This window comes from Trachemys scripta, chromosome 7 (genome assembly GCF_013100865.1).
Source record: "Trachemys scripta elegans isolate TJP31775 chromosome 7, CAS_Tse_1.0, whole genome shotgun sequence".
Classification (NCBI taxonomy): Eukaryota; Metazoa; Chordata; order Testudines; family Emydidae; genus Trachemys; species Trachemys scripta.
This window is the reverse complement of record NC_048304.1, coordinates 126,485,530-126,507,907: the sequence shown is the minus strand read 5'-3', so window position 1 is coordinate 126,507,907 and position 22,378 is coordinate 126,485,530. Positions and strand designations below refer to the sequence as shown.

The 22,378-nt window shown below is 50.4% G+C and overlaps 1 protein-coding gene across 1 annotated transcript in view; it reads left to right on the top strand.

Annotated features, from left to right (window-relative positions):
• The window catches only part of CPN1 (carboxypeptidase N subunit 1), a 36,140-nt gene extending 13,974 nt beyond the window's left edge, over positions 1-22,166 (top strand). Inside the window, exons 2-8 of the mRNA XM_034776010.1 lie at positions 1,835-1,990; positions 3,447-3,635; positions 5,357-5,468; positions 7,532-7,671; positions 8,037-8,136; positions 19,506-19,624; positions 21,871-22,166. Coding sequence (XP_034631901.1) covers positions 1,835-1,990; positions 3,447-3,635; positions 5,357-5,468; positions 7,532-7,671; positions 8,037-8,136; positions 19,506-19,624; positions 21,871-22,002 — 948 coding nt within the window. The 3' untranslated portion in view covers positions 22,003-22,166. The remainder of the gene's footprint in view (positions 1-1,834; positions 1,991-3,446; positions 3,636-5,356; positions 5,469-7,531; positions 7,672-8,036; positions 8,137-19,505; positions 19,625-21,870) is intronic.
• The last annotated feature ends 212 nt before the right edge of the window (positions 22,167-22,378 follow it).

Here is a 22,378-nt window from a genome sequence, read left to right as displayed (position 1 = left end):
GTGCGGGGCCGGGAGGTCCCGCACCGGCCCCGGCCAAAGAGGCCCCGGCCGAGCCCTCCCGATTTTCCCGGACATGCCCGGCTTTTGGGGATTTCCCCCCGGACGGGGATTTGAGCCCCCAAAAGCCGGACACGTCCGGGAAAATCCAGACGTATGGTAACCCTAACCAGTAGGAAAGGAACGTCAAGGGGAGCAGGGAAAGAGGCAGCAGATCAGGCTTGCAGCGGGAGAACAGCCCCAGCTGGTGGGGGAGCATGTCCAAGGTAGAGAGGAAACAAGCCTGGGGAGAGGTGATGGTGACCAGGTCATAGACTAGCATGTAGCTGGGAGCAGAGGGAGAAAGGCTGGTGTCTTCCATTCCCAAGGGCTAGGTCCTCACGTTGGGGAAATGGTGTTTGCAGGTGGCTTGCTCACACGGCAGGATGGGGGCTGAGCGAGGGATTTGTCGGAATTGATCACGTATCCGCTGGCTGTGGAACTCTGAGCTGAGACCAGAACCACATCCAGTGACTGGTGACATAGGGAGGTACTGGAGACATGGCTAGAGAAGGTCTGAATGAGGAAGGAGATAAATCTGTGGGGAGTTTCCTTGATCACTATGAAAGTTCGGCTCACTGGACACTGGTAAACCCACATGGGTACAGCTCAGTGAGAAGAACTGGGGGCTGAGGGAGCTGTGTGTGGCAATGCAGATAGTCCTGTAGAGGTGTGTGATCAAAATGAAAAATGTCTCTGAGATTCAGTATCGGGTATACTATGGCACCAATGGCACTGCCACACCAGGCCCACACTCGGAGCCCACAATGACTACATGGGGGCCCACAAGAGGTTAATCCGGCCCTGACTCCAAGGGACTGAGCCTGGGGGTTAGTGCTCTGTATTGGAGCAGGGAAAGACTCAAAGGTAGCCCAGAAAAGGGCTGTGAACAGGGCCCAAAGGGTGGGCTGATGAAACGCCCACAAAGGGCAGAAGAACTTGTGTTGCTTGGGACTTTTTTGTTGCCCTGTTGGAAGCCTGGAAGGGGTTAAGTTTGTGGCTTGGCTGGAGGGCCAAGTCACATCTCCAGCCTGACACATGTGCGTGGAGTTTATTAAAAGAGCCCTGAGGAAGAGGGAAACTGAGGTAGGGTGCTGCAGCACCATCCCAGGCCGTGAGTGGGGGGTTGGGAGGCGGGTGCGCTGTTAGTATCCATCTAATCTAGTCTCTTGTCTCTGACACTGGCAGCACCACATCCACCAGAAGGGGAACAAACTGCCCCGCAGTTGGCAGATGTGGGATACGCTGGGCCCTGGAAGGGCTCATCCGGATCAGACGGATTTAATCTCTGGTCCATGATTTTCATTGGCATTAACCACACTAATGCTGGATGCAGAATGCAAACAACGGTCCGATAAAATAAATGTAAATAGCGTTCGTAAAGGAGCAATGCCCAGTACTCAGGTGCATTGTGAATGATTTCCCTGTCCCTACTGGAATTCATCCCACTCTCTTGGTGCTGTTAAACATGGTCCATGGGCATGGAAATCAGGCTGGTCTAGTTATGGCTCTGTCATTGACTGCTGCGTGACCTTGGGCAAGTTGCTTACTCAGGTCGTGCCTCAGTTTCCCCTTATGGGAAATGGCGATAACGATACTGACCCTTCACTGTACCATGCTTGGAGAGTGCTGTTTATTCCCCTGGACGGCAGTGACTCATATCTGGTGGTCTCAGACACTACCGAAGCACAGTTACCTTTTGTAGCTTTTGGGACTATCCAGGCTCTTCCCACATGGTGTTTGGATTGTGCCTGCCCTCTCCCTGGTCTGACAGGAGTTATGTGCCTTCTCCCTCCAGGACCCGGACGCCATTGGGTACCTGACGGGCAGGAACAATGCCAACGGAGTTGACTTGAACCGTAACTTCCCCGATCTCAACACTTTCATGTACTACAATGAAAAAAATGGTGGCCCCAATCACCACATCCCTCTGCCAGCCAACTGGAAAAGCCAGGTATGGACCAGGGATTTCCAGCAGCAATACAGAATTGCACCAACACCGCCTGCATGGAGAAACACCTACCCCTGCTCTGTACTTCCCAGCCCCCCTTTTCAGAGAAACAGCATCTCCTCTATGGGCCCCAGGTATTGGTTTTTGTCTGAAGAACATTATGACTGGCTAGGATGATTTAGTTGGGGATTGGTCCTGCTTTGAGCAGGGGGTTGGACTAGATACCTCCTGAGGTCCCTTCCAACCCTGATCTTCTATGATTCTATGACACAGTTTGCCTCACAGGGCTTTCAAGAGGAACCTGACCCAGCAGTTGCCCATTTTAGTGAACACCCTGAGTTCCATCCCTTATAAGTCTGCATTAGAAAAGTGTTTTTGTCTGAAAAATCCTGTGAATACTTTTATTTTTTGGGAGGGATATGAAAGCAATTAGTCAAATGGGGTGTCTAAAATGAGATTTACCAAAAATCTCGACTTTCTAATAGTTTGAGTTGCTCTGTCTAAAAACACTGTGTGTAGCGTTTACACACTACTTGACATATGAAAATGACTTCTTACCGCTCCCCAGCCTCCCTTAACTCTGGCCCTGTGTGCCGGTGTCGCAGGGAGGCATGTCTGGCATAACAGCCCCAGCTTTAGAAATGTCTGAAATCTTTGAGTACAAGTGAAAATGTGACACACCCCCAGCATGTTCTCCTCAGGGGTGAGTAAGGTGCTAGACCAGCTTGGTGAGTGATTGCTGCCCTCCGGGTAGTGGTGGATGCATGGATTCTGTAGATGACATGGCAGAAGTGAATTTTGACAAGAAGATTTGAATGAAGAGAGAAGTGAGGCAGATGGGCCAGGCACACAGGGCAGCATGGAAGGATGCCCAAAAAAGAGAGGCACAGAAGGAAATTAACAGGTTGTCAAAGTTGGTGCACTTTGCCTAGTGGAAGGTTCATGGGAATATGGTCAGCAATAAGGTCAGACACGCAGGTGGGATTGGGCTGGGCAGGGCCTTGAGTCTGAGCAATGGGGAGGCATCATGGCCTTCGGCGATGGGTTGGAGAGTAATTCTGGCAGTAGTGTTTGGACAGACTGTAGGGGCAAGGCAGGTACCTTGCCAGCTATGGAGGAGGCAGGTGCCATGGTCAGGGCAGCAAATGTTCAGGCCTGCATGAGCAGTTCAGCCATCTGAAGAGAAGTGGAAGGCTTCCAGATATGCGCTGGAGGAAGAGAGAGCAGGATGGGTCACATCAGGATGTGCGAGGCTGGGAGAGAGGGGCTGGTAACAGGGCAGGTAGTGGTGGACAGCAGAGAAGGGGAGGGGAGGCATATGGAGCCCAGGCTAGGAGGTAGCACCCTATCACCCCCCTCCCCCGAGCACTGTCCACGAGCCAGGCTGTGCTGAGACTTCGCACTGAGCCCAGGGCTGCAATGGTTCTGACTCTCATGCCGGCGTCTCCTTCGCTTGCAGGTGGAGCCAGAAACGCTGGCTGTCATTCAGTGGATGAGCCGCCACAACTTTGTCCTCTCAGCCAATCTCCACGGTGGAGCTCTAGTGGCGAATTACCCCTACGACAAAGCCCAGGAGCAGCGGAGCCGGGGCTATCAGCGCAAAAGCAACACCCCGTCCCCCACTCCTGATGACAAGCTGTTCCGGAAGGTGCACAGAGGGCATCATGAGAGCCCCTAACGAGGCTTGGGCCCCACATGTCAGATCTCACAAGATCAGCTCTTCTTCATTCCGTATCTGAACCAGACTGTTGGGGTCGAGGGTTTAGGTCTGGGATTTGAATCCAGAGTACCCTCCCTTGGTCCCCCAGCCCCCAAACAAAAGTGATGGGGTTTGGATCGGAAGTTCTAGTTTTAGCCCAGCCTTTGTTTTTAATCATCTGCAATAATCTCTTTGAAACAGGCAATAAGATGACCCCAAACCCCATCACTTTTGTTTGGGGGCTGGGGGACCAAGGGGGGGTACTCTGGATTCAAATCCCAGACCTAAACGTGACAAAAACGTGATGTTGGGCTAAATACATCCCTGGTATAAACACCACTGATGTCCGTGGTGTTTGCACCAGGAATGAATCTGGCCCATTTCCCATGCACAAGAAAGTCTAGGTACAAGCCTCTCCTTATCAGTGCAATAAGCCTTTCTATAGGTCTGAGCCTGCAAAGTGCTGAGAGCTGCCAAAGTTGGCCTGAGCGCCCTCAATTCCCAGGGGCTTCAATAGCAGCAGGATTGGGCTCTGTGACACTAACAAGCCCCCAACTAATCAGCTTTACTCTTCCTCCTCCTTGCCCCACCCACCTCTCTGGAGAGAGTCTGAGGGGCCTGCACTGCGGTAACCCGCAGTTTGGTGTGTGCTCTGAAGTCATGTCTGACTTTCCACCGTGTTTCCCAAGGCAGCCTGTGCAGACAGAGGGTTCGCTTTACTGCTGGGCAGTGATCACTGAGCAGAGAGAATCCAGGCTCGACAGCTGGGATAAAAATGTATCAGGATGATAAATCTCCTGCTTCCGGGGTCGGACCCAACCTCTGCCTCCTGGGGCCTTGGAAGAAACTGCCCGAGGGGTTGGCTATTCCATAAATGTCCATTATGGGCTTCCTTGCACCTTCCTCCGGGCCTGTCCATTGCCAGAGACAGGAGACTGGGCTCCTCTCTGCTCCTACGGGCTCTTGTGTCTAGGTAGGGAGCAGCAGGGACTGCAAGGGGTAAACTGAGAGTTCAGGCTGACCTGCCTCCTTCAAAAAGACATGGGTGACCTCGGCCTCCAAGGGTTACTTTCTGAAGAGGCGGGATCTTGTTGCTATGGCAATGAGAGTCAAAGCCCGGGCTCCAGTCAGAAAGTGCTGTCCTGGATTTCCCATTACAAGTTAGACTGAATTTATATTGCCACAGAGCCCATCCCCCGACCCCACCTGTCAGGGCTCCCACTGGGCGGCAAACCTCAGGAGGGGGATGGGCCAACCCCACCTGACTGTGCCATGGCATCCCCCAGATCGAATTCTCCGTGGGCTTCGTTGGCAGGTTCCCGAGCCCATGGGGTAAGGGCGGGGGTCAGGTTCCCCAGCTGGGGGAGGGGCTGGGGGCAGGTTCCCGAGCCCATGGGGTCAGGGCGGGGGTCAGGTTCCCCTGCTGGGGGCAGGTTCCCGAGCCCATGGGGTCAGGGCGGGGGTATAGGTTCCTATGATGGTGTGTGGGGGGGTGTCTGTGTGAAGAACAGTGGTGGGGTTGTGCTGGGCCTGCTCTCTCTCATGTGGGTTTAGCTCAGTTGGAGGGGCGCCTGCTTGTCCCTAGTGTACATGGGAGCAGACTCAGACTGAGGGACATGGGCCAGAGGAGCGAAGCCAGCGCTGAGACCAGCCTCATGCTCTCTCTACAGCTGGCCAAAGCCTATTCCTACGCCCACCACTCGATGCACCAGAGCCCAACCTGCGGAGAACAGTTTGCAGATGGCATCACCAATGGGGCCTCCTGGTATTCTCTCAGCAAGGGTAAGGGCTGGGGGAGCAGGAACCGGGAGTTGGAGAAAGGTCCAGAGGGAACAGGAGAGGTGAGGATATGGGAGGTCTGGGCTGCAGAGGAGGTAGTGGGACATATAAGGGCTGGGGAAGGGATGAGCAGGGTCGGGGGGAGAGTGTAGTAGCTGGGGAAGAGGTATGCAGGTTATGGTTTGAGGGAGGGAATGCGGAGGTGTAATGGCCGAGGGGAGGGTACAGGGATAAGGGCTGGTGAGACAGTATGTGGAGAGAATGGCTAAGGAAAGGGTACTAGGATATGGGGGTGCACCCTCAGTGAGTGATGAGTACCCAGATTCTGGGGGATTGGTCAGGAGTACTCGTTTCTGTCAAACCTTGAGTATGAAGCTGGCAGGGGCCACAATGTGGAAGTGACAAGACACAAAAGCAGCAATAAAATTAAAACAACAACAACAAATAATAATGGAAAAAGTTGATATCATTGGCTGTACACTGCCAGTCATGAGTGTTGACAGTTGATAAGGGAAGTTAGATTTCCATTGATACCATGTCCAATAGGGTTAAGGACATCAAGAAGGATTTAAAAAGACTATATTAGGCGCAGAAGAAATCCTAGCAATGGTATAGGTCCATTACTAACTAGGAATGCTTTTAAAATTTCTATTCTGTATTTGGGAAGAAGCTGGATGGCACAGTCACAGCTTGCGCTGATAATCAAATAGTTTATTCTGAGTAACGTGGGAGGATGTTAAACAGCAACAGCTAAAATTAAACATTTTCTGATCTGTAGGACACAAAAACTTGCGCAAAAGAATTGTCCGTGGAGCTCTCTGAGCCAGCGATGAATATTCCTTAGCACAAAAGGATGCATAAAGTAAAATATGGCATCTAGCAACTATGTGTGATAAATGTTTCACTTTTTTTGTCAGCTGTAATGCTCTTTTATAATGCAGTTTGCTGAAACATTTAGCAAATGAAAGTGTGTTGGGAATTGCACAAGTAACTTTCCAAGCTTCAAACTGACAATATATTACTGACCTTAACCATAGTACCTGAATATTCATTTTCTGAATGAAGATGATGTCTGTCTTTTTACAGAAAGTTTTGGGTTTGGGGGTTTTTAGGTTATAAATACCAAGTTCTTCCTGTAGGTCTGCCCCAGTATTTGGAGGACTGGGAATGAGATATTATACGAGGCTGTGTCAGTTTACTGTGATCTCATGTTCCATGTCTTTGAAAGACTACTGAAGTCAGGACTTGATGTTTGTGACAAATGCTGGTTGGTTTTTTTTTAAACGTCATTATGCTACCTTAATGCATCAAAGCACTAAAGTAAAAGTAAAGGATTTATGGGCACAAACAGTTTTAATTTTGGTTTTGAAGCTGACATCTCTAACTCATAAAAACATCCTAAATGTTATCTTCATTTTAAAATGGGTTTACAAAATCTGACCCTACATTTTATCCCTGTCCATAACAACTTATTTTCTTAATTTATTATTTTCCCGCATAATAGGCAAAGCAAGGTAGAACTTTCATAACACCATGTTTTAGAAGAAATGCAAACTGTCGAGAATTGGGTACCTGTTTACCATATCACATTTATTCAACTTAATATAATAACATTTTGAAGATCTAATTAGAATGTAAACAATTTGGTGTAATTCTCTGGCCTGAGCCCTGCAGGAGGTCAGATGAGACTATCATAATGTTTCCATCTGGTCTGTGACTTGTGCACTTGGAGAGGCACATGCAGCTCCTAAGCACAGAGCTCTGGAGAGCCCCGCCTGGCGGGTGTTGTGGTAGAGGAGGGGAAAATTTGGTTGCAAAGAGGATAGAGAGAGGCAGCACTGAGAGGGGCTGTGAGAAAGATTTGAGGAGAATGCCGGGGAGATGAGTGAGTGTTTGGGGGACTGGATATGGGAAGGGCTGCTGGGGAGGACAGAAGAGGTGGGCCGTATATTTGGGGGAAAGATGGGGAGTGTCCTTGGGAAGGAGGCAGAGGGGAGGGCTGTACTGGAGGAGGGGGCATGGCATGTCTCTGGGCCTGGCCACAACCTCTCCTTGTCTCCTCTCAGGCATGCAGGACTTTAATTATCTTTACACCAACTGCTTTGAGATCACTCTGGAGCTGAGCTGCGATAAATTTCCACCTCAAAAGGACCTGGAGAAGGAGTGGCTGGCGAATCGTGAGGCGCTCTTCACCTACTTAGAGGAGGTAAAGGGGCCACAGGCAGACCCTGATACCAACCTCATGTGGGGCTGAGATCCCTAGCCCCTCCCCCCTCCTCCCTGCTTTGCATTGCAGGGGGAAGAGATGCAATGGTGGGGGGGCACCAGCAGAGCTGGGAACATGGAGGGTGGCCCTGGGGCTCCCTCTCTTGGTGCTTTGGAGGCAGCATTGAGAGACTCCAGCAATACTGCTGCCCCCAGCCCTGGCTCAGCCAGAGAAAGGCCAGCCCGGCTACAGAATGGAGTATCACCAGGGCTCTGTTCTCCTGCTCCAGTAGGGTCTGGCAGGACCCTGACAGGGAGAGAGGCTCCAGCTCTCAGGAGTGAGTGACTCTGTCTGTCTATCTGCAGGTTCATCAGGGTATCAAAGGGCTGGTGTCCGATGAGAACAACAATGGGATTGCAGGTGCTGTGATTTCTGTCCATGGGATCGGCCACGATGTCACTTCCGGTGGGTTGCCCATCCCTCAACTTGCTGACCCTTTTGGTAACAGCCCGTTTAGCCTGATTTGGGAGGAACACAGTGTGACGGCCCCCCGGGGATGCAACCTGGAGCTGGGGTACCACTGAGCCCTCTGTCTCACCAGCCTGAGCTCCCTCTCACACTGTGCTGCTGTGACAAGCTGCAGATCGCTCCCAGTCCTGCACTTGCACAAACCTTTACACAGGCAGGGACACACCCAGCTGCAGTTACATGAAGGCTTCTCCCCAGCACCACAGCCTAGGACCCCAGAGCTGTACCGTCTTGTCCTGGTCAAAAGCCTGCCCAGTATAAATTTATGACCCAGTCCATACCTCCCTCAATGTGGAGAGGACAGTGCACCAGCTCCTGTTCCCAAGCAGATTCCCCAAGCACTTCTGGCAAAACACACTGTTTCAGGTAAATGAAAATGTACAACAAATTTATTAACTACAGAAAGATAGATTTTATAGATTCATAGAATACCAGGGTTGGAAGGGACCTCAGGAGGTCATTTAGTCCAACCCCCGGCTCAAAGAAGGACCAATCCCCAGACAAATTTTTGCCCCAGATCCCTGAATGGCCCCCCTCAAGGACTGAATTCACAACCCTGGGTTTAGCAGGCCAATGCTCAAACCACTGAGCTATCCCTCCCCCATCCCTTATAATCATTTTAAGTGATTATAAGTAGTGACTGCACAGATCGAAGCAGATTACCTAGGAAACAAACAAAAATGCAATCTAAATCCTATACACTAGACCAGATTTGAATCAAGCAGTGTCTCATCCTTTAGATAGTACAAACAGTCCACCAAGCTTCCATTCACAGGCAGGCTTCCTTCTTTCCCCGCCTGGGACCTCCTTCCCCAGTTCAGTCTTTGTTCCTTAGGTGTTTTCAGGTGCTGTGTTGTAGGGGGAGCAAGGCCCCTTGGTGACGCCACTTCCTCCTTTTATAGCTTCTTCCATCTTGCTGGAAAGATTTTTCCCTGTGACCCGAGTTAAACAGTCCCCTTGTGTAGTGCTATCTCTGAGAGGTTTCTATTGTACCCAATTCCTCGGGTAATCCTTGTGAGTATGTGTATTTTCCTCAATGGACCATTACCGCTGTTTGGCCTTTGCATTGTTGTACCTGAAAGGCTGGTTAAGGCTGTTTTTAACTTCACAACATACTTCAGTAACAGACTTCATAATTCTAGATTCAAAGATAGCACATACAATTTAACAGGATATTAATACTCAGCAGATTAAGACTTTTAAATTGATACCTCACAAAGCATACTTTGTGAAAAACATATCATAATCCTGTCACACATGGTGAACCAGGCAATGATGTATGTCGCCTGTCTCCTGCAAGCACTGCCCACTGTGGGAAATTAGTGAACCTCACAGTGGTGGAAGGTGAGACCCCTTTGGGAGACAGGAAGGGCAAAACGAGCAAAGCCCTCCAGCCACTCCCCCCCGTCTGGCACACAGCGACCTCGAGCACTGCAGATTATTAAAATGCTCCGTGTGTGTGTGTTTGTGTTGGATTGAGGGGGGGGGGGACAAAGGTTAACTCGTGTAATTAGTGAAATGGCATATGGGCTCTATGGATGCAGCTTCACATTTGGGAAGGATCAAAAAGTGAAATAGATTTGTTGGTTCTGATTCTTCTCTGGAAAATTGTTGTTCAAATCACAAACAGACCTTCCAAACGTCACACGTGTTGCATGACTTAGGATCAAGTGGATAATCAGCTAAGCTTGAGCTCCCAGGGGGATGCTGTAGCTAAGAGGATGAACACAGTCCTTGGATGTATAAGCAGGAGGGTATCAAGTAGGAGTATGTAGGTGGCATTCCCTCTGTATATAACATTTGTGATCCTATGTCCCGTTCTGGTGTCCAGAATATGATCTGAGGGCTGGAAACAGGCCATATAGGAAGAGACTTACGAAGATCAGTCTATTTAGTTTACGCAAGAGAAGGGTAAGAGGTTTCTTGACTCTGGTCTACAAACACCTACAGGCGGAAGAGATTTATATATTATTTCATATTTTTATCAGTAACTTGGAAGAAACCATAAAATCATCACTTGTAAAATTTGCAGATGGCACAGAGAGTGGGAGAGTGATAAATTACGCAGAGGACAGGTCCCTGATATACAGAGATCTGGATCGCTTGGTAAGCTGGGCACAAGCAAACAATGTCTGTTTCAATACAGCTAAATGTAAGGTGATACCCTGAGGAACAAAGGCTGTCAGCCATACTTACAGGCTGGGGGGCTCTATCCTGGGAAGTAGTGACTCTGACAAAGACTTGGGGGTCATGCTGGATATTATCAGCTGCGAAGCTGTGGCCAAAAGGGCTAATGCAGTAGTTCTCAACCAGGGATCTGGGGCTCCCTAGGGAGCCTCGAGCAGGTTTCAGGGGGGCCTCCAAGCAGGGCCAGCATTAGACTCACTGGCGCTCAGGACTGAAAGCTGAAGCCTCACCACATGGGACTGAACCCCAGGTCCCTGAGCCCCACAACCTGGGGCTGAAGCTGAAGCCTGAGCAATGTAGTTCATGGGGCCCCTGTGGCGTGGGGCCCCAAGCAATTGCCCTGCTTGCCACCCCCTAACACCGGCTCTAGCTTTTATGTGCAGAAAACCAGTTATTGTGGCACAGGTGGGCTGTGGAGTTTTTATAGCATGTTGTAGGAGAGCCTCAGAAAGAAAAAGGTTGAGAACCCCTGGGTTAATGCAATCTGTGGCTGTATAAACAGAGGAATATCAAGTAGGTACAGGTGAGTCTCATCTAACGCGCATTTAACATGTGCGAATTCAGCTTTGCGTGGTCGGCAAAAACAAAAAAAAGAGAAAAATAACAATTTAAATACTGTACCTGTAGTGCGGGCGATTCCGCCCGCCATTACACTCAATGTAATTTTGACTATACGCGATTTTCGCTTTACGCGCTGACAGCGAAACATAACCCCAGGATAAGATGAGACTCGCCTGTATAGGTGTAGGGAGGTTCTATTACCCCTCTATTTGGAACTGGTGTGACTGCTGCTGTAATGTTGTGTCCAGCTCTGGTCTCCACACTTAAGGAAAGATGGTGAGAAACTGGTGAGGTTTCAGAAAAGAGCCACAAGATGACTAAAGGATTGGAAACAATGAGGGTTATAAACCATTGGAACAACTGACTTAGGGCTGGGGTGGATTCTCCATCACCAGAAACTTTTTTAAATCGAGATGTTCTTTAAACTCTCTGTTCTGGTTCATCCAGGCTCGTAGATTTGAAACAGGAATTAATTCAGGGATGTGCCTGTCCTGTGTTGTACAGGAGGTCAGACTACATAGCCACAGTAGTCCCTTCCGGCAGAGGCACCATAGTGGTGAGTCGTACCCTGTCACACATGGTGGGGAATACGGGCACACGGTCACCCCTGACATACGGGGAGGATAGAGGACTGTGGGGATGATTACCTGTCTCAGAGATTTGGGAGACTGAGGGTCACAAAAGGTGGAGAAAATGGAGCCAGGGTATGCAGAGGCCTTCTTTGCAGAGGGTTCTTGTGCCTTCCAGGACTGGACTCCAGAGTCAGTGCCCCTGCAGAAAGGGGCTGACCAGCAGTATGGGTGGCTTCAGGCCCTGCTGCTAAAAGTACTTGAAACCCAACAGAGACAGGTACTCTTGTGCCTCCCACTGAGGGCCTATATAACCCGGCTAGCAGAGCAGCAGTTATACCTGTTCAAGTCACTGTGGGGGGCAGTCCATAGAAACCACAGAGAGCAAGAGGGGAAGCAAGGCATCGGGACCAGGAGGATGTTACATCTGTGGGTGACAAGGACACTGGAAGGCAGTGTCCCTACCAGGATGAGTGACAGAAACCTCACCCAGAGAAGGGGAAGATAATAGAGCACAAGAAAGCCCCACCTGTGAGAAGAACAGGGAGGGGATGGGTGTACTGGGCCTGTGGGCAACAGGGGCACCTGCAGAGGGAGTGTCCAGACCTGAGTGGTGGGGTTGAGACTGGCCCTGGGGAAGGGGCTAAGCAAGGGAAGGACCATGGGAGGCCCTTAGTCAAAGGGAGGCAGAGAGTTTGCTGTCGGTGCCATGAGAAGGGCCATATAAGAAGGTACTACCTCCCAGGAGAAGGCAGGGTAGCAAAGGGGTGCACGGGAACGAGGTTAGGTCAGAGACTGTCAAGAGGGATGTGGCAGTGATGACCGAGGACCTGGCAGAGAGCCATCTCCCACATCCAGCAGGGGGAGGTAGGGAGGTGGTGGATAAGATGACTGGAATGGAGAGGACCCAGGTGGACAAGGGAACCCACACTGGAGCAGGACAGGCTGTGGTAGGGACCCAGACCCTGGAGAAGAGAGGCAGATTATTCCTCCTGGTAGAGAACCTGAGGCAGGAGAGGGACGTCCTGCGGGCACAGCTGCGTAGTAAGCAGGGACGGTTATACACCCCCTGGGGCGGTCAGTCTTAAGGGAGTGGGTGTGTGATGGGGCATCTGCTCCACATTGGCCCATAAGGGGTTAAAAGCTGCCCTAGGGAGGTTGCGCTGGAGGCAGCCAATTAGAAAGGGGCTGAGAGGAGCAGCCAATCAAGGTGGCAGGCTCATATAAGAAGGGCCAAAGGGCAGAGCAGAGTTCAGTAGCTGACTGGAGCTTGAGGGGAGAAAACCAGGCTCCTAGCAGGAGGAAGGAGCACCAGTACCTGGGACAAAAGAGCTGCAAGCAGGGACCGGGGGAGCTAGAGAGAGCTCCTGGCTGGCTGCTAAGGCCTGCAGGCTGAGGCCCTGAGGTAAGGGCAGAAGAGGGTGCTGGAGCTGCATGGGGAGCAGCCCAGGGACAATGGACTGCAGTTGCGACTGAGGGAAGTAACTGGATGGAGATTGCAGGTCCCTCAGAAGGGGGGAACCACAGAGTGTGGCACAGCCGGAGGGCAGTGTCACTGAAGAGGACCTTGCAGTTCTGGGAGTGGCGCAGGACTTGGAATGAAAGTGGTGGCGGTGAGCTACCACCAGAGGAGGGTGCACTGATGAACAGAGCTAATCCTCAAGACAGCCAGCAGGAGGTGCTGCAGTGTTGAGTGATCCCCGTCACAGTGAGGTTTTCTAAACTTTTTATAATTTTTGTCACTCTCATTTGGACTCTCTTCAATTTGTCCAAAACTTTCTTGAAGCACAGTGCCCAGAATTGGACGCAGCCCTCCAACTGAGGGCCTCACCAGTGCCAAGTAGAGTGGGACAATTACCTGCCATGACACTCCTGTTAATATACCCCAGAATGGTATTAGCCTTTTTTTGCAACTGCATCACATTGTTGACTCGTATTCAATCTGTGATCCATTATAACCCCCAGATCCTTGTTAGCAGTACTGCCACCTAGCCAGTTATTCCCCATTTTTTGTGGTTGTACATTTGATTTTTCCTTAAGTGAAGTACTTTGCACTTGTCTTTATTGAATTTCAATCTGCTGAATTCAGACCAATTCTTCAACTTGTCAAGATCATTTTGAATTTTAATCCTGTCCTCCAAAGTGCTTGCAACCCCTCTCAGCTTGGTGTCATCTGAAAATTTTAAAAGTATACTCTCCAAGTCATTAATGAAAATATTGAATAGTACCGGACCCAGGACTGACCCCTATAAGTACCCACTAGATACATCCTCCCAGCATGACAGTGAACGATTGATAACTACTCCTTGAGTATGGTCTTTAAATCAGTTGTACACCCACTTTATAGTAATTTCATATAGACCACATTTCCTTAGTTTTCTTGTAAGAATGTCATGTGGGGCTGTGTCAAGAGCCTGACTAAAATCAGGTCTATCACATCTACCACTTCTCCCCTATCCACTAGCCCAGTAACTCTGCCAAAGAAGGATATTAGATTGGTATGGCATGATTTGATCTTGACAACACCATGCTGGTTATTCCTTACAACGCTAATATCCTCCAGGTGCTTACATATTGATTATTTAATAATTTGTTCCAGTATCTTTCCATCAAAGTTAGGCTGACTGTCAATAATATCCTGGGTCCTCTTTGTTCCCCTTTTTAAAGATAGATACTATGTTTGCCCTTCTCCAGTCTTCTGGGACCTCGCCCATCCTCCAGGAATTCTCAAAGATAATTGCTAATGGGTCCAAGATTTCATCTGCTAGTTCCTTAAGTATCCTAGGATGAATTTCATCAAGATCTGCTGACTTGAAGATGTCTAAATTATCTAAATATTCTTTAACCTGATCGTTCCTCACTTTGGCTTGCTTTCCTTTCCCCTTGTTGTTAATATTAATTGTGTTGAGTATCTGGTCATCATTAACCCTTTTACTAAAGACTGAAGCAAAATAGGCATTAAACACCTCAGCCTCCTTGATGACATCAATTATTAGCTCTCCTTCCCCATTAAGTAGTGGACCTACACTTTCCTTCGTCTTTCTCTTGCTCCTAATGTATTTAAGGAACATCTTCATACTGCCTTTTATGTCCCTTCTAGGTGTATTTCATTGTGTGCCTTAACCTTTCCGATTTCGTTCCTACGTGCTTGTGCAATTCTTTTCTACTCGTCCTTAGCAATTTGTCCATGTTTCCACTTTTTGTAGAATTCCTTTTTGATTTTCAGGTCTTTAAAGAGCTCCTGGTGGAGCCATATTGGCTTCTTACTATTCTTCCTCTCTTTCCTTTGCATCAGGATAGTTTTCAAATGTGCCTGTAATATTGTCTCCTTGAGAAACTGCCAGCTCTCCTGAACTCCTTTTTTCTATTAGATTTTCTTCCCATGAGACCTTAGCTACCAGTTCTGAGTTTGTTAAAGGCTGTTTTTTTGAAGTCCACTGTCCTAATTCTGCTACTCTCATTCCTTCCTTTCTTTAGAATAATAAAATCTGTCATTTCATGATCACTTTCACCCAAATTGTCTTCTACCTTCAGATTTGCTACCAATTCCTCTGTGTTGGCCTGAATCAGGCCTAAAATAGGTGTCCCCCTGGTTACTTCTGTCACTTTGCCCTGGTCTACGCTACGAGTTTAGGTCAAATTTAGCAACGTTAGATCGATTTAACCCTGCACCCGTCCACACGACGAAGCCATTTTTGTCGACTTAAAGGGCTCTTGAAATCGATTTCTGTACTCCTTACCGACAAGGGGATTAGCGCTGAACTCGACATTGCCGGGTCGAATTTGGGGTAGTGTGGACACAATTTGACGGTATTGGCCTCCAGGAGCTATCCCAGAGTGCTCCATTGTGACCGCTCTGGACAGCACTTTGAATGCAGATGCACTAGCCAGGTACACAGGAAAAGCCCCAGGAACTTTTTGAATTTCATTTCCTGTTTGGCCAGCGTGGCAAACTCAGCAGCACTGGTGACCATGCAGTCCCCGCAGAATGTTTCTATGCTCCCCCTATCATCTCCGTCCCTGAGGTTATCACAGATTAGAAGGCGAAAAAAACGCACTCACGATGACATGTTTTCCGAGCTCATGCAGTCCTCCCGCATTGATAGGGCACCGCGTAATGCATGGAGGCATTCAGTGGCAGAGACCAGGAAAGAATTGCTGTTTGCTTAACAGCAAAAGTATCTTGTCTCGCTAGCGATCCTGCCCGAGCCAGGACGCTGTGTCACATGCACTCCACGCTGTGTCAGCCTTGGGCGGGGGCATGACCACTTTGTGAGCAGGAAGGCCATAGATATAGACATTCCATTAGGTAGCTTCTGTAGCTAGAGAAAACATTCCTGTGTATTCGGCAAAGTCTGTGGCAAAAAAAGAGAAGCCCCATAGTGTAGTGGTGATCATGTTCACCTAACATGTGAAACGTCCCTAGTTCAAAACCGGCCGGAAACAGGTCACTGTTCCTTTTTCTGACTCCCCTCCTGCATTTTTAGTCTTAGAACAAAAAGAAGAACAGGAGTACTTGTGGCACCTTAGAGACTAACAAATTTAAGGTGCCACAAGTACTCCTGTTCTTCTTTTTGCGGATACAGACTAACACGGCTGCTACTCTGAAACCAGTCTTAGAACAGACCATGCTGTGAAATTTTACTTTGAATTATATCAATGATGAGTTAAATAATATGGAAGCTCTCTCTAAGTTATAGTAGCGGGTTCCTTACCCTTTCAGCTGCTCTGATAAATCAACATTTTTGTTAGGGGCAGGGGAAAATTTTCATGAAGCCTTTTATAGGGACTAAATGCTATCTAGGACTCTGAGATAATCTTAACGTAATCCATAGAGTGCAATCCTTCGTTCTGGATTTGTCATTCCACAAGTTGAACTGCTCCTTACTACTGTCCAGGCTTCATGAGCCATGGGAGCAAGTGGTAGGCTGGGGTAGGTGCGACCGCGCGGTGCTGCCGGCTGGGAGAGCAGCCTGAGGCAGAAGCCTCCAGCTCACATGATATTCCAGGCCGGACTGAATCTCCATGAGACAAAACTTAAAGAAGAGAATGACCTGGAGTCACTCCCATTCAGTGCTCTAAGAGGAGGATAGCCATGTTTGTCCAGGTACCCCTGATCGACCTCACCGAGGTCTGCCGGCTGAGTGGGACCCCGGCTGACAGGAGCCGGCAGATGGAACCCCAGACCGGCAGCGGGCTGAGCCACTCAGCCCGCTGCCGGTCTGGGGCTCCGTCTGCCGACCTGCTCAGCCTACTGCCAGCCTGGGGTTCTGCCAGGCAGTGGGCTGAGCGGGTCCGGCGGACAGGACCCCGGAAAAAAGGCGCGAAATGATTGTCTGCCGTTGCTTTCACGGAAGGAGAGAGGGAGGGGGGCCTGACGACATGTACATAAAACCACCCACAACAAAGTTTTTGCCCCATTAGACATTGGGAACTTAACCCAGAATTCCAATGGGCAGCGGAGACTGCGGGAACTGTGGGATAGCTACCCACAGTCAGGGTCGGCTCCAGGCACCAGCCCTCCAAGCATGTGCTTGGGGTGGCACCTGGAGGGGGGCGGAGCTCACCTGGGGACAGCGGGGCCGCGGCCAGGCTCGCCGCCCTCCTCCCGGCGCTCCGGCCGGTCGGGGACAGCGGGGCCGCGGCCGGGCTCGCCGCCCTCCTCCCGGCGCTCCGGCCGCTCAGGGAGAGCGAGGCCGCAGCCGGGCGCTCCGCCCTCCTCCCGGCGCTCCGGCCGGTCGGGGAGAGCGGGGCCCCAGCCGGGCTCTCCGCCCTCCTCCTGGCGCTCTGGCCGGCCGGGAAGAGCGCAGCCGCCCTCTCTCGGCGCTCCGGCCGGTCGGGGAGAGCGGGACCGCGGCCGGGCTCTCCGCCCTCCTCCCAGCGCTCCGGCTGCCGGGGAAAGCGGAGCTGTGGCGGGCTCGCCGTTCTCCCCCGGCGCTCTGGCCGGCCGGGGAGAGCTGGGCCGCGGCCAGGCTCGGCGCCCTCCCCTGTCGCGCTCCCCGGCGGGGGGCAGGGGGCGGCGGGAAGCTTTTTTGCCTGGGGCGGCAAAAAGGCCAGAGCCGGCCTGCCCACAGTGCACCGCTCTGTAAGTCGATGCTAGCCGCGGTAGTGAGGACGCACTCCGCCAACTTAATGCGCTTAGTGTGGGCATACGCAATAGACTGTATAAAATCGAATTCTAAAAAATCGACTTCTATAAAATTGACCTAATTTCATAGTGTAGCTGGGGACAACATTTTGTTCCAGATAGGCGCTGACTCCATGGGTGCTCCAGCCCTGAAGCATGCATGGAAAATAATTAGTGGGTGCTTAGCACCCACCAGTAGCCAGCTCTCCCCTTCCCCCGAGCGCTTCCCGTCTGCCAGTGGCCCCGATGATCAATTCTTCCCCCTCCCTCTCAGAACCTCCCGCCCGCCGCAGATCAGCTGTTCTGTGGCGTGAAGGAGGTGCTGTGGGGAGGGCAAGGAGCAGCAATGTGGCACGCTAGGGGGAGAGGGCGAAACGGGGTGGGAGTGGGGTCTGGGATGGAGCGAGGGCAGGAAGAGGTGGGGTGTGCTGAGGGTTTGGGGGAAGGGGTTCAGTGGGGCTTGGGGCAGAGTTGGGGGTTGAGCACCCCCAGGGCCCGGGGGAAGCCGGCACCTGTGGTCTCCAGTATGTTCCAGGAACGTATTGGAAATTTTGTGTTGCACCATATTACTCTTCCAACATGCCAAATGCTGTGCCGCATGTATCCCCTGCTTGAACCACAAGAGCACTCTCTTCTCACAGTCAGAACACAACCCAAGCATCCTGACACCCTGTGTCTGGCAAATAGCTGTATAAAGCCAGTGGCAAAGTGTGTGTCCTGTCACCTCTAGGGCCTGTCATGGTTGATTTTTCAGCTTGGGCACCAGATGTATTATTTCAAAAAGAGCAAGGGGCCACAGACAATACTCTGCCTGATCTACTCCCTTGGCGCTAGCCAGCTGCAGCAAAGAAAGTAGACTCCACCCACAAGTGCTCTGCTGAGGATTCCTTCAATTGGGGGAGTCTCCAGTGAACACAGACCCAGCATAGCTGGCCTCATGTCAAATTCCCTGCAACCCCTGGTGCAGAAAGTGAAGATGGGGAATGGTTGGAATGTGCTGTGACCATTGCCAGCTGGTGCAAGTTAGAGCAACCCCCAGGTTGTTCGAGTCTGTGCAAGGACTGGAGCAGAGAATCAGAGAGCCATAACAGGATGTCTCTTCTCAGCATCTCCCCTTTCCTCCTCTCCTGGGCTACCCCGGTGGCTGTGCAGGTGGAGGGCTAGGAGCTCCCTGAGATTCAGGCAGAGATAGTAAAGCTCCTATCCTGTTCTCCCGGGGTTCCCACAGGCCATCAGGGAAGCAGGCAATGGAGCAGCTAGAGTTACTGCCGTCCATATACTCTGATTGCTCAGGTGGAAGAAGTCAGTGCTGAATGACCTGGTTTGTTTGACCAGAACAATTTGGCAAATTCAACGTACATTTCTGAAATGTTTTGGTGAACCTCAATTGGCATTTTTGGCAAACAAAAGTTCATCCAAAAATTGTACCCAGCTCTAATCAGGACTGAGCAGCACCGGCAGAGGGGTTTGTGTGGGGTGTGGAGGGGAAAGGGAGTGAGTCTTTCTCAAGCCATGCCCATATTATTCAGCTCTTACAAAGGTAAACCGAAGCCCCCTATATTTGGGCTAGGTGAGAGCACTTACCCCAGCGCTTATTTCAAATCCACTCTGACTGGTAAGTCCCTGCACACTGTGGGGTCGTTCTGGGGTGATGGGAAGTCTGTCTGGCTGCACGGGAGCAGAGTGTGTGGGAGGGGAGGGAGTGCTGTCATGTAACACATTTAAACTAGCCAGGACAGAGCCTTAGGTGAGGTACAACAGGGGCAAGTCTGGTCAGTGAGATTGGCCCAAGTGGAATGTTTCTGGCTCGATTCTGTGCCTCTGACTGAGTGCACTCTGGCTGCTGCTCTTTCTCATTCCAGGTGACCAGGGGGATTATTTCCGGTTGCTGCTGCCTGGCACGTACACCATCACTGCCTCAGCAGATGGGCATCAACCACAGACGGTGACAGTAACAGTCGGCCCAGCCGGGCCTTCGCTGGTGAGTTGTGCTGAATAGTCCGCAAGTGAGTGAGTGAGAGATGTGTCCCTGATGGGGCGGTGGGGGGACGACACACTCTGCTGGCTGGGTCACATGGTGCAGTGATGGGCAGAGGTGGGAGAGAGATGTGTAGTGCAGATAGTGTCTCTGGCCATCCAGTCTGGGCTGTGGTTCCCTGCTGCCAGCAGATGGAAACAGGGAGCAAAGAAACCGCAAGTGACCAAGGGCATTGGGGGGTGGGGGAGGCTGTTCTACCCACACGTATTTTTCTGGCTCGCGGCAGTGGAGAGAACTGGCTGGGCCAGACTCCTGCCAGGTACCTTTCCCCACAGCCTTCCCCTTCTTGTCAGGGTGAGTTAAGTTTAGAGGGGGGTGTCTGCTCCCTGATGCATGACCAGAGCCTTGGCTTGGGACGGACAGAGGCAGTCCTGCCCCGTGGGGTAGGCGAGACCCATGGTTTCACTGGCCTGGCATAGTTCGTTTCCTGCTTTGTGACCAAAGATATTTTCAGCCCCACAGGTGGGGCCTCACTCCTCTCTGAGAGAAACTCTGTCAGGGTGAGGCAGGGACATGTGCTCACAGCCACTTGCCACACTGCTCTGGGCAGTGGTGTGGCCAGGGAGTGTGGAGATCTGCTGCTGGAATAGTGTGCCCACAATTCAAGCAGGATGTTCATAAATTGGAGAGGGTTCAGGGAGGAGCCATGAGAATGATTAAAGGATTAGAAAACCTGCCTTATAGCGACAGACTCAAAGAGCTCTATCTGTTTACCTTCACAAAGAGAAGGCTAAGGGGTGACCTGATTACAGTCTCTCTCTCTCTCTCTCTCTCTCTATCTATATATGTATGGAGCAAGAAAAAGGTATAACATGATCCAATGGCTGGAAGTTGAAGCAAGACAAATTTAGATGGGAAATAAGGCATACATTTTTAGCAGTGAGAATAAATTAGCCATTGGAGCAGTTTACCAAGAGTCGTGATGGATTCTCCATTACTGACAATTTTGAAATCAAGATTGAATTTTTTACAAAGCTCTGCTCTAGGGATTATTCAGGGGCCATTTTCTGGCTTGTGCTGTTCAGGAGGTCAGGTTGGACGATCACCATGGTCCCTTCTGGCCTGGGAACCTGTGACTATAAAAGCAGAAATGCTCTGAAATCACCAGTGGCTTTGGGGGTAGGTGATTTTTGTGGAATTTCCACAGTCTTAGCAGGTGTTTTGTCTCCTGGTGTAATAGGAGCTGTCATGAGGCTGTTCTGATGCACCGCAGGTTATAAGTGTTAGTCCCCATAGCACTTAGTGAAATCACTACTTTCCCCCCACCATTAATACTATTCACTATTATATATTCTTCCTATCTCCCTGTCGATCGGCCAGCACTCTACTCAGCTCGTCCGCCTCCTGTGGGAAGGAGTTATAGCTACTGTCTTCTAAAAAATTGGGCTTGTGTCTTTTTTATGCCTTTGTGATGAAGAAGCCTGGAAGTTATTAAAAAATCCTGCTTATTTTGTGTGCTAGGAATAGTAGGTCTGGTCACATCTGGTTTCCCTGGAAGAGTTCTTGGGGTCTCATCAATGCGTATTTCAAAATCTCTTTCACCTGGACTGAAAGGGTAATGTGCTAAGTCTTTACAAAGGCTTTCTTGCTCCAAAATCTTCACTACGGTTGGAAGATAAATGTGTGTTTAAATCCTGCACACACACACCCAAAACCCCAGAATTTTAAAGAGCTCAGCTGAAATCCTGTCCTCTCTCAGCTGTTCACATTTCACTTTCTCCACTCTAGTGGTGTCATTATTTCACTAGGTCACCTGTTGCCATAGAGTCTACTAGGCTAGAGGAGACCTACATTTCTAATGTGAAAAACAAGCAGGGGGAAAAAAAGACCCTTCAAAATATATCTGTCTGGCCTTGTGTGTCCATCACAGAGAGGCAGAAAAAGGCACACATGAGTCGTTTCCCCTTTGCAGGTCTCCTTTCAAAGAAGCATGGGCCTTTGGTGCCCTGGGAGCGTTCTACATTAGCAATGTCGCTGTTTGCCAGCATAGGTTTGTCAGTGGAAAATCAGGTTCTAGCTGGTTTGAGCACTTTGTTCCCGTCATGTCACAACATGCCCCTTATCAGCTTTGCTTGTCTCAGCTTTGAAAGCTAGAACTCTGTCCTGGCAACCAGAACCGACCTCTCTCCAGGCCTTAGCTAGCGAGGGATGAGCAGACAGAGACATGTTTTTCTTCCTTTTCATGCCAGGTCCATTTCCAGCTCAAACAAGACACAATAAAGGGGCCCATGGAGAAAAAGGCCCCAGCCACCAGCCTGAGCAGCAAAGCCCTTCAGAAGAAGGTAGTGCCGAGAGCAGCCCATAAGAAGACACAGAGATGAAGATGGCCCAATCAGCCAAGAACTGGAGGAGTCCTATGAAGCAGCTGAGATCGAGAACTCCAGCAAGTGAACGTCCTAACGCAGCATAACAAGCCCAAATTGCCTAGTTAAATATCTCTGCATTTAATAAACTCCTGAGCAAATAGTGAACTCATTCAGAAAGAGCTGCAGCAGTCTGAGTCTGAGAGCCCTTCCGCCACTCAGTCTCTCTGTCTCCTACATCTCTAGGTCTGTGTGTTGTCCGGGCACATACCTGGGCCCTTTACCATTGGACTGGTCTCAACAGGCCATATTAGAGGTTCGAACAGCAATGATTAGATCCTATTCTATTTGGAAGCAGGGGTGCTGAAACCATGTATTATTACTACTTCCAGCC